General features: G+C 30.8%; 2 protein-coding genes across 3 annotated transcripts; one reads left to right on the top strand and one right to left on the bottom strand.

Moving 5' to 3' along the window:
* Positions 1-2,014: 2,014 nt before the first annotated feature.
* On the top strand, positions 2,015-4,429 carry LOC145093221 (uncharacterized). The gene is made up of 5 exons (XM_079031294.1): positions 2,015-2,244; positions 2,628-3,280; positions 3,365-3,647; positions 3,727-3,808; positions 3,907-4,429. The coding sequence occupies exons 2-5, from the start codon at positions 2,689-2,691 to the stop codon at positions 4,099-4,101; spliced, it is 1,152 nt and encodes a 383-aa protein (XP_078887420.1). The 5' UTR covers positions 2,015-2,244; positions 2,628-2,688; the 3' UTR covers positions 4,102-4,429.
* A 2,504-nt stretch (positions 4,430-6,933) lies between these two features.
* LOC145093220 (RNA-binding (RRM/RBD/RNP motifs) family protein) lies at positions 6,934-11,322 on the bottom strand. 2 transcript variants are annotated; one of them, XM_079031293.1, is made up of 13 exons: positions 11,073-11,322; positions 10,835-10,993; positions 10,648-10,737; positions 10,399-10,464; positions 10,237-10,302; positions 10,068-10,153; positions 9,927-9,972; positions 9,804-9,858; positions 9,445-9,705; positions 9,237-9,364; positions 8,753-8,857; positions 7,961-8,110; positions 6,934-7,230 (listed from the first exon to the last, which is right to left on the bottom strand). In XM_079031293.1, exons 2-13 carry the CDS (start codon positions 10,853-10,855, stop codon positions 7,081-7,083), a joined length of 1,224 nt encoding a protein of 407 aa, XP_078887419.1. In that variant the 5' UTR covers positions 10,856-10,993; positions 11,073-11,322; the 3' UTR covers positions 6,934-7,080. The 2 variants fall into 2 exon arrangements, with proteins under 2 accessions (XP_078887419.1, XP_078887418.1); XM_079031292.1 differs by having other exon boundaries at positions 11,145-11,322.
* Positions 11,323-11,939: the final 617 nt, after the last annotated feature.

Below are 11,939 nucleotides of genomic sequence, written 5' to 3'. Positions count from 1 at the left end.
CTCTTATTTTATATTTTCGAATTATGTTTAGAGCTTATTGAATTACTAATTCAACAACCGTTAATCATCTTTTTGTGTAACAGCCATTATTATCATCTCATCAAGCAACATTCCAACACTACTAACTACAAACCCATACGGAGCAGAAAAAAATAAAGAGAACGAAAGGGTAAAAACATCTTCAAATGAATAAATTCTTCAAGAATCGTATTCTTCAAGTATTCTTCAAGAACAATTGACTTATTTAAGAATTCTTCAATTGTAAAAAAAAAATATGGTGTTACATACATGCAAATCGATTGTATATATAAATGAGATATTTGATGTGACAATCATTTTCGAAGAAATAAACGTTTATATGATTCAAATAAAAATATTAAAATGAGATATTTTGATTTACCTGTTATTCTTAAAGAATATGAATATAACTAATCAATAAAGTTCAGAGAGAAATCAGTAAAAGGAACCAAATGAACGAAGAAAAATCAACAAATAAACCAACATAACAAAGGTAACGGTTATTCCCAAAGAATATAAACTAATGGATGATGTTAATTCATTTAATTATGTTCAAGGATGAGTATATTCTTAAAGAATGCAGATTCTTCAAGAATATATTAAACTATATTCACATATTTTTAAAGAATTCTACGCTATTTTTTTCAAAGATATATATTTTTAAAGAATGCAAGAAAACTAACAAACTTTTTAAGAAAAAATCAACATGGTTGATGTTTACTAAATGTCATACGTTATTAATTTAAAATGAAAAAAATTATTTTATTTTTTTGAATTTTAATTTTAAATTATATCCCTTAAAATTCTTACTTTCCATAACTTGTGATTAACCGAATAGTCTAATTTACCCTTTTCGATTTTTTTTAAAATGAAAACAATTAATTGTTTTTCAATTAATTACCATCATGTCATCATCATCTTAACCACTCATTGTTTTGATCTAATGAATAAAAATTGGTTATACAATCATACAATATTTGCAATTCACATTTGATCCTAACCCTATATATATATATATATATATATATATATATATATATATATATATATATATATATATATATATATATATATATATATATATATATATAACTTAGGCGTTACTCGACCGATTAGATTAATCATTGCATACACAATAAGTGAAGCAGTAGAACTCGATGAAATTTTAACACTTTGAAAAAGTTATATCTCAATAAAACTATAAGGTATGATTAGTCTTTTATTAATCATAATAACCTATTTTGTTATGATATTAGTGGTATTTATGAACTTTTATATGATATTAGTCATATTTAATTTTTTTAAATTCAACAAATTAACAATTAATGGTCCCCGATTAATTCCTTGATTAATCTCCGTCTAACCGATTAATCCCTTAAAAAAATAAAGTGAATTTTTTGTTATAATGTTGTGCATTCACGTCCAACGTATAAATGTACAATGTATTTTTTAGTCACCGACCGTTTTACATTCCAGCATCTATGATTGATTTTCTTGATTTCTTGATTAGTTACGGTTTTGTGTTGAAGTTTTATCTATAATTACAATGGATAATTATACATCTTTAAACAAAGGCAAATGAAATGATGTCAGGCTAATTTGATATTTATATTACTCATTAGATACGTGATATCTTTGGTCGGTGTTATAAGTTTTAAAATATAATTCTTCCATAATTTTAGATAATTTGAGAGCTTGAAATAAATTAATCTTTTGTTAAGTTTTCTTGTTGGACATCGATGATCACAAGGGTAAGAACAAAAACGTAGTTGTTTTCAAAGGTGCTCATTGTAAATCATTCGAATAGAATTATAGTTTCAGTATCTTAACTTCTTGTAAATCGGTCAACAACGAACCATAAACAATTAATTCACAATTGAAAACATGGCAGCATAATAATAATAATAATAATAATAATAATAATAATAATAATATATTTATTATAATAATAAGGACGTATAAACCAATGTGTTGCAAATATTAATGTATGGCAGACCCCTTCCGTACTTCAGGGGCATTGTCACATGGATCCTGTCTGCGACTCTTTCGATCTATTCCACGCCCATTTCCTTTCGGCATTTCATCGAACACTTTCCCTGCTTCTTCCTTTTTCTTCAAACCAATAATATCAGTGCCCCAAATCCGCCATTCTTCTTCTAATCCTGTCTACATCTTATCTTCTTGCACACCAACAATCAAACTAACAACAAGGACTTTTTGTTTCAGGTAATACTCTTCATCTCTATTAAAATTGTTTCAGTCTGAAGTAGGTGCAATCACAACTACCATGTTTGACTGAAGTAAAGTAAACATCTGACGATTGATGAATGATGTCCTCGTATTTTTTTGAATGTTTCCCCCTTTTCTAGCTGTAAAAGAACGTTCTTTTTATCGTGTTTTCGTTTTCATGATATGAAATTCCACTTGGAAGTATCTGTAGCTTCACGAGCGTTACAGTGGTCCACAAAAATCGGTGACCACAGAGGCAAATACAAATATACGATACAATACCTTTCTTCCTAGTTGCTTACTGTTCTCTGTAAATGCGAGATGTACATCTAAACAATCGAGTACAATCATCTAATCCTAACTCAAGTTCAAAATTCCAGGTTTTTCCGAAGAAATTGAAGAACCCTAGTTCGTAGAAGGTAGAAAGAACCAGAGGATGCAATGCAGGTCTGCTATTCACCACAATTAGGATCTACAACGAAGAATCCATCTTCCTTCCGTCATTCCGGTGCTTACACAAGCCCAGGGACTCCAGATTACGGGGATAACAATGTCGGAAGCTTTCAAAAGGGTTGGTATTCAGAGAGAGTAGCGTTACCAAGCAACAGTAGCCGAAGACATATCAGTGCTGCAGCATTGATGCCATTCAATAGTGGAAGAACACTTCCATCGAAATGGGATGATGCTGAAAGATGGATTACAAGTCCAGTATCTGGTTTTGGCGTTTGCAAGACGACGACGACGACTACTTCTACTACTACAGCTCCACCACCTAGACGACCCAAAGCGAAAAGTGGCCCATTAGGGTTAGGTGGAACAACGACAACATCAACAACACCTGGTGGAGTTCATAATTACTTTTCAAACTATTCACCTGCTTTATTACCTGAAAATGGAAGCTCCAAGAATTTTCTCACAACAGGGGTTTTAGTCCCTGATCATGGATTACCTTTTCATCATGGAGTTGTTCAATCTCCTAACATTCCTGGATGGTCCGAATTGTTAATTGGATCTCCATATCCTGATTCTCAAGGTACAAAAACTACAATTTCGTCAATCTTTTGACTTTTTATTGAATGTTATTTGATGTTTTTAATTGAATTCTTGAAACACATAGATGAAAATGGTGTTTCGCGAGTTGTGTCACGGAGAGATATGGCGACACAAATGAGCCCTGTGAGCAGCCCGGAAACCTATACACCGCCGCCTGTGGAGGGCGTCAGCCACCATTCTTCAAGATCGGAAGTCAGAGATGTTCAGGTGGATAAAGGAGTCACTATTACAAAAAAATCAAAAAGACATAAGATGAAAGTGAAGAAGAAGAATAATAGGCTAAAAGAGAGTAATAATGACTTATCTTTGACATGGAATACCACAGAAGGAGCAATGAAATTGTCAAAGTATCTCCCTCTCTTTCTCTCGATCTTTCTTTCTCTCTCTCACACACACACACACTAATTACAGAGTTTTTATTTTTAGGCTGCAGAAAGAGGAAGCGAGAATTACTGCGTGGGAGAATTTACAGAATGCGAAAGCGGAAGCATCGATTCGAAAACTTGAGGTGTGTGAATGAAATTTAAAATTTAAAATTTTTAATTTATTTATTTGGGTAGTATGAAAATTGAAAAGTGGGTTTTTTTTTGTTTTGTTTAATGAAAGATGAAATTGGAAAAGAAGAAGTCGGCGTCTATGGATAAGATCTTGAACAAGCATAGAGATGCACAAATGAAAGCTCAAGAAATGCGAAGTAGAATGTCGGAAAGTGTTGCTCCAAGAGATTCTTGGAAATTTAAGAGGTTTTTCAAGAATTCAATTGGGGGTTGTTTCCATTGTCATCATCATGATCATGATTGAATTCATGTTAATTTGACCTTAAAAAGTCAAAGGGTTGGTTTTCTATTGTATTTTGGTGATAGGGTTTATGGTGTTGTATAATTATGCAACAGGTTAACAAAAAGTTGATGATTTTGGAAATTCTTGAAATGATGAGGTGATAGAAAAGTGAATATAGTTTTCCTTTAAGTAAAATTTTGTTAGATCGAAGATAAAAGGGGAAAGGGAGGGGGGTAAATATGTAAATTCCAATATGAATGAATGATTGGAGCAAGGTACATAATAGAACTTTTATTTTGTATTGTGAAGGTTGAAAATGAAAACCTAGTGACATATCTCATTATCTCAAGTCCATGTTCTCTCAAGAATGTCTTTTGTGATATGTTAATTTGACCTAAAAAAATTAATGACTTTTTACTATATTTTTCTATAAAAAAATGATGAACATTTTTTGAGCTTTCTTTTCATCTTAACAAACATGAAATCCGCCATCCAACTTGATAAAAATTGATTCCATTGTGAAAATATGGATTTATAGATTTATAGTATTTTTATGTAATATTTTTGTTTTCGGTTTGTCAAACAACAATAATATTGAATGTTTTTGTTGTTTGTTGAATATTTGTGGATGCTTTTTATTAAATTAAATAGAAAAGTAGACGATTTTGACTGGATCTAGCATATAATTGATGAACTCTTTTGTTGTTTATAATCGAACATATAATTGTTTATGATATTGAGAAACATGTTTAACATTTAATATAATAAATTAATATCTAATTAAGATGTATAACTATTTAGTACTAAATTACATAGTTTGTAATTTTATTATATTTACGTACTTGTATTTCTAATAATATTTATATTCACCTTTAGATAATAATGAAAACTTTGAGTATATATTAGAAATCGGAAAATAAAATATATTTACTCTAATAAATAAAAGTTTTTTTTGTCATATTTCACACTCTCATTCAATTTGTCAAATGTCATTTTATGGTTATTTTGAGTTAATTTTTTTCCGCGTATCATTTTATGAGTTTTCTATTTTATTAAATTCACATAATATTTTAATATAATAATTGTAATAAATGTAGTATTAAATGGATATCAATATCATTAATAAACTTATCTTTTAATTTCAAATTTTCCAAATTAAAGTTTATTAGTTTCTTTTGTTTATTTCTTAAATTATTTGTTTAATTTTTAAAAGATAAAAAAAAACATTTCAATTATAATAATTCATTATTTTTTTATTTTCTTCAAAATTCAAAGTTTCAAATATTTTAACATTTATATTTTTTTTTTAAATTAATCCATGTAATACATGAGTCTCATAACTAAAATATTCTAGTATACTAGAATATTCTAGTATAACAAAATACTCAAACAAATAATAGTGTAAAATAATAATAACAAGACACCTAGGAATAATATGGTCTTTGAAAATGACTTTTTAATGTAGAAAGTGTCGGCAACAACTTTCAGTTACATTTCTCTTTGAAAGACCTTTACACACTTTCGTAATGGTCTGTCTTATTTTCTTTCCTTTTTTTAGCTAGAGATTACATTCTATCTTTTTATGAGTAACATTTTTTACAAGTGATTAGTGTTTGAACTTTTTTTCTAATAATTTTATACTAATATTATATTATCTAGATTAAGTTAATACTTAAAACACGTTTTACTTTTGAAATACCTAAAATAAATAGTAGTAGTTTAAAAGATATAAATAACAGTATTTGGTTTTCTTCTATAGTGAAATTTTGAAGAGGTGGAAATGTGGAATACAATTGTTTGAAACAAAATTTCACATATATGAACAATAAAAACCGGATTCTTTAACCATTTAGTGATCATTATTTTTTCGGTTTTCTTTTAACACTTATTTACAAGTATATCAATGTTACGGATCTTATTTTGTATATCAATATCGATACATTTTTAAAGGAAATAATTATGTTACAATAGTCACAATATAATATTGTTGATTTTTGTGACATAGTCCTCAGAATTTATCGATATTGATCTATAATTAGTACAAGTAAAAAAAGAAGTCAACTTTGATTTGTTTGATCATGGTTTTGGATGATGAAAAATGTTAAAGTTTGAAAAAGAATATTATTAATCTATCGGTTCTCATATTTTTTTTATGGTCTTATTTGAACTGTCCCCACAACCTATAATAGATAATACTTGTTCAAACTTTTATAAGAATGTATCAAAAACACTTTTCCTAAGAGTGAAACAAAAAATTAACATAGAGACAACCTATAATGGATAATACTTGTTTAAACTTTTATAATAATCTATCAAAAACACTTTTCCTCCAAGAATGAAACAAAAAATTAAATGGATAATACTTGTTTAAGCTTTTACAATAATGTATCAAAACACTCTTCCTCTAAGAATGAAACAAAACAAAATTAACATGGTGAAAACCTATAATGGATAATATTTGTTCAAACTTTTACATCCACAACTTGTTTTAAGTTTCATGACATTCTTCCAAAAAAATGACAAAGTGGCTATTTGGTAGAAACCAAATTAATCATTGTTGAACCATTAAGAGGTCTAAACTATTCAGTAATACTTGGTAAGATTGCTGAATGAAAAAATTATTGTTTTAACTTTTGACATCTACAAAGATATTTTGTCCTACAACCAATAAAATTCTTACCAATTTTGATTATAAGTAACCAATTCACTTGTATTAATACAAGTTGAAACTCGATTACGAATTGAGATCCCATTTGAATCTCCAAAATCAGAAACCCTAAATACCCGAATTAACTCCAATCAAACATAAGTTTCAAACAAGCAAAATGTATAAATTACAATAACAATCAACAATAAACAATCCAAATTAGAAGCATATTATAAATGAACTCCATCCATTAAATATTTTAGTGGACATCAACAAATGGCAAATCCACATCCACATACTTTATAATTTTAACCAAAAGATTCAACATAACACAAACACATGCAAATCTTCCTCTAATAAGGCCTATACCTCATATCCGACCTTGAAGATCTCCCACCACTGCCCATACTTCCACCTAAGCCGCCCATGCCGCCACTTAAGCCGCCCATACCTCCCCCCATCCGCCCCATTCCTCCCATCCTCCCCATCCCACCATAACCCCACTACAAAATTAAAAACATTTTTCAACATCAATCTTTCATTTTGATAAAGAGAACAAAATAAAAACAAATCTAGCCACATTGACAAAACTTAGGTTATGTTTTGCGTAACAGCTGAAAAGTTAGCTGTTAAATAAAAAGCTAGCTGATAGCTGATAAGCTAGCTTATTTTTTGAGCTTTTTTAAAAAACTAATTAAACTAGCTTTTTAGGAGCTTTTTAAAAATTTTCAAAATTTACCCCTTAATTAATTATATAAAAACATTCTTATAAATGTCCATTTATATCATTTTATATCTTTCAGCTAGCATTTCAGTTAGTTTTACCAAACGTTATTTTTTATCAGCTAGCTTTTCAGCTAACAGCTAGCTTTTTATTTAACAGTTAGCTTTCCAGTCATCTATTAACTTTTCAGTTAACAGGTAGCTTTTCAGCTAATACGCCAAATATAGCCTTAAAAGGACATTTAAAAAAATACGCTTCTATAATAATTATGGGGTATATTTGGAAACTTTTAAAGAACCTCCTAATTAACTAGTTATAGCTTTTTAAAAAGCTAATTTATAAGCTACTTTTTGGATTGTCAAACATGACAACTTAGAAAAAGCTCGAATAATAAGCTAGCTGTGACATGTCAAACACAACCTTAGTCTTTTTGCAAAATTAGTGGTTATTATGGAATAAATAAATAAAAAGGTTAGATTTGTCTTTTTCTCTTTAAAAAAAATACTCACATCATCAAAATCCAAGCTTCCATACATTCTTCCATAGCCTCGCATGGGCCCATAACTACCTCCATACGGTTCAGGATTTTCCAAATATGCCCCTCCTCCTCCTCCACTTGACCCCCCATCATCAACAGGTGTAGCTGAATCTATTGCAACCTAAAAATGCAAAAATTACTCCATAGTCCACATAACTATATAAATTGCAAATTTGGTCCCTATTGTATACTAAAATCAACAGGTTTAGTCCAACTTTTACTTTTGTTACAAATTTGTCCTCATTGTTTCATTTTGTTGTGGTCAATCAATACTAACTCGGTTGTTGGTTTATTTCAGAATGACTATATTGCCCTTAGACCAAACCCGGAGAAAAAAAAAAAACAATACACTACAGGGACCAAATATGTAAATTTATCATACCATTATAACTTTTCATCAACATAAGAAGTTTTTTGTTAAAAGTTAGAACGTATCATATTCAATAAATGGAAAATAATTTAAAAACTTATATTTTCAAGATAATTTAAAATAAAATACGTTATGACTTATGAAAATGTTACTAACAAAATTACAAATTTGATCTTTGATGTATATTATTGTGGGGTTTGGTCAAAGGGCAAAATTGTCATTTTACAAAGAACTAACAGATGTGAAGTTGGATTTAACCAACGAAAAGCATAAAATTTGTGTTTCATTCGGAGTATACAACATACACATAGAAAAAAAAAACTGTAATTTATTCTAAAAAAATATTACAAGTTATATAAAAAAAAATTAAAAAATGTATTTTTTTTAAAGTACCTGTTGTCCACAAATCTCATGTGACCTTCTTGACACACGATCTGCAACACCATCTTCAGCAAATGTCACAAAACCAAACCCTCTGTGACCAGATCTTTTTGGATCCTATATATTATTATTATTAAAGCTGTTAATTTTTTTGAATTGACCATCTTGCCCTTGGACCAAAACCAAGAAAAAACAGTATGATCATCAACTTGCAAACATCCATCAGCAGAATATTCTTATCACTATGGTTCAGCCAATACAACATATCTTTTTTTCATTCAAGGTCCAAGGGTAAAATGGTCATTTTCAGAAAGTATCATCTCAGTACTTAGATTCAATGAACCAGAGACCAAAACCATCAATATGAAACATTAAAATAAAGACCAAACATACAAACAGTTCTTTTAGAAACCAAAATCATTCTAAAACTATTCCTTTAGGGACCAAAACCAAAAGGATCGATAAAATCAAGGACCAAAATTGTAAATTAAAATACCTTTGGGACATAAGCATCCAAAATTCTTCCAAATCTTCCAAAATATTGGCGAAGATCTTCTACACTAGCATCCTGAGAAAGCCTACCAACAAAGATTTTCTTTCCCATTCCCCGAGTTGACTCGCCTCCTGTGAAAATCATGAAATTAAATAAATAATTGTTTGGTTATTTTAATTTAATTTTATGGAAAATGAAAATGAAAACATACTTCCATAAATGGGGCCCGGGTAATCATATGATGTAGGAGCACCTAATGCAGCATATCTAGTTGTCACATACGCATTATATGCACCATATCCTCCTCCTCCTCCTCCTCCTCCTCCACCACCACCACCACCACCACCGCTACTGCCGCCGTGAGACATCCGGCTAACTGGCCGGAAATCATCTTCTTTGGGTGTTGCTCGGTCAACAACCACAGTTGACCCCCCTAGTTCATGGGTTTCAGACATGAGATCATCCACAGAATCTGTAAACAAATAAGATAATAAGTTAATTGCTTGAAAGTTCGATAAATTGTTTGAATTTTAATCAAATTAAAAAGATTTAAATCTTTAATGGAATTACCAGCAGTTGCAAAAGTAATGAAACCAATTCCACGATGCCCTTTGGTGCTTGGATCCTACAGAAATTAGATATTAAGTTCCTATAAAAACAAATTAACAGAAGAAAATATAAAATTTTATGTACCTTGGGCATGTACAAATCTGTAATTTCACCAAATTTATCAAAATGGCTGGAAAGGAACAAAGTAGCAAACACATTGTATATTAATAGAGACAAAAAAAAAAGCAACAACAAATTATAGAGTGTATAAAATCTATTATCTACCTCCTGAATTCATCTTCTGTAACTGAGGGAGGAATTCTAGCAACAAATATCCTGGTGACTTTCTTTGAAGGTGCTCTCATTTCCTCCTAAAGAAGAAGAAAAATAGCAAATTTGATTAAAATTATGAAAATTTCAGAAGTAGAATATGATAAAGTGTTTGAAAAAATACCTTTGGTGTGGCTATTTTTACTTCAAGTGCTCTATTCCCTAGGAAGTGTTCACTCGCAAGTGCAGCCTATAAAAATTGTCATCAGAAAATGATTTAATTAACAAGTATGAAGATCTATCGATCTTGTATGTAATAAGAAAGTTTGAATAAACAGTAACTTGCCTTGGCATCTTCAACTGTTGCAAAGGTTACATATCCAAAACCACGAGATCGACCACTTGAGCGCTCCTGGAATTATAAAATCCAGTTTAAACATCAAGATTGGATTTATTCACAGAAATTCAGATTGATTTATCACATTTTAATCAAGAAACGGAGAGAAAGGAGCAAGCATTGATCTTTAAAGCTTATTCCTTTGAAGAAAATTTCATCATACAAAAGACATTGTTGTGATTCTAAAGTGTGACTAACCTTCATCACGATGCAGTCCTCCAAATCGCCATATTTGCTCATGTAATCCTTCAGACCATCGGTATCGACATCCCAAGGGATGCCCAATACCTAATATGGTAATATATATACAGACATGCCATGGATTTGAGTTCTCAGTGAAACGATGAAACAGAAACAAAAAATGAAGGCTTAAGGAGAAGCTTACCACGAGTTTTTTCTCAGACATAATGGAGAAAACAGGTATTAGGGTTTACAGTGAGAAAATCACACAAAACAACACTCAATTCCTTCTCTTTAGCTCTCCCGGTCTCACCAAATTCCTCTCTCTCAATTAATCTCTCACACACGAAGACGAAGAAGACTCCTGCACACAATACACACACCTCTTTCTCACACACAATCACCATCATCATCAATATCATCATATTCCAATACAAACTCACCATTTTAATCATCTGTACATCTGAAAAAACGTATACCTAAAATGGAATAATTAAACGATCGATTACCGATACCTTCGATTATATAGTTTTGTTCGGAATTTCAAAACCCTAAATCGCAGATCCCTCGGGTCGGGTCACACTCCACTCTCGGATCTCTCTCTCGCGCTCTCTCTCTCTCTCTCTATCTCTATCTCTCTCCAAGGCGCCGCTCAGCTACGCTCGTCTAATTGCAAAAAGAGCTTACCAGGAAAGGGAATCGTATATTTGGATATTATCTTCATGGGGAAAGTGACATTTAGGACCTTATACTAAGCTTAAACATCATTTATAACCCTAATGTTGAATTCTTTTTACAAATTAGTACTTGCATATTTTTCAAGTAAAAGTATGAGTTGCTTATAGAAATGGCCTTTGTGGTTGTCCAAAAGTCATACTTTCTGCCTAATATTTTCTAATAAACCTTTTGTTCCTAACTTTGAATTTTGTTGTGGAAAAGATATTTCCTCTCGTGCCTTCTATTTTTTTTTAATCAAATGAATTTATAGATTATAATAGTTTAATACATATCGATTGAAGACAAACGGGCAACAAGCTGCACCGCTAGCCCTTTCTGGATGGCAAAATCAATTCTTTTGAAAACAACATTTGTGTATCTAGGAGATATGACATTAGAATGCATGACCCGTTGGACTCTATTGAGGAGCTCTACCGCCTCTGGTGCGAGGAAACCAAATGTATCAAATGCAAAAGGTACAAACACATATTGATTTTTTATACATGCATTCCCGTGCTTTACCACTTTGCACGCAGCTAGAGATGAGCATAGGCGGATACCCGCCTTAATTATCTGGAACCGGAACTGGAACC

Source organism: Lactuca serriola, chromosome 3 (genome assembly GCF_051521515.1).
Source record: "Lactuca serriola cultivar US96UC23 chromosome 3, Lser_US96UC23_V15, whole genome shotgun sequence".
Taxonomy (NCBI): domain Eukaryota; kingdom Viridiplantae; phylum Streptophyta; class Magnoliopsida; order Asterales; family Asteraceae; genus Lactuca; species Lactuca serriola.
The sequence above is the reverse complement of the archived record's forward strand: the minus strand, read 5'-3'. Positions and strand labels throughout refer to the sequence as shown.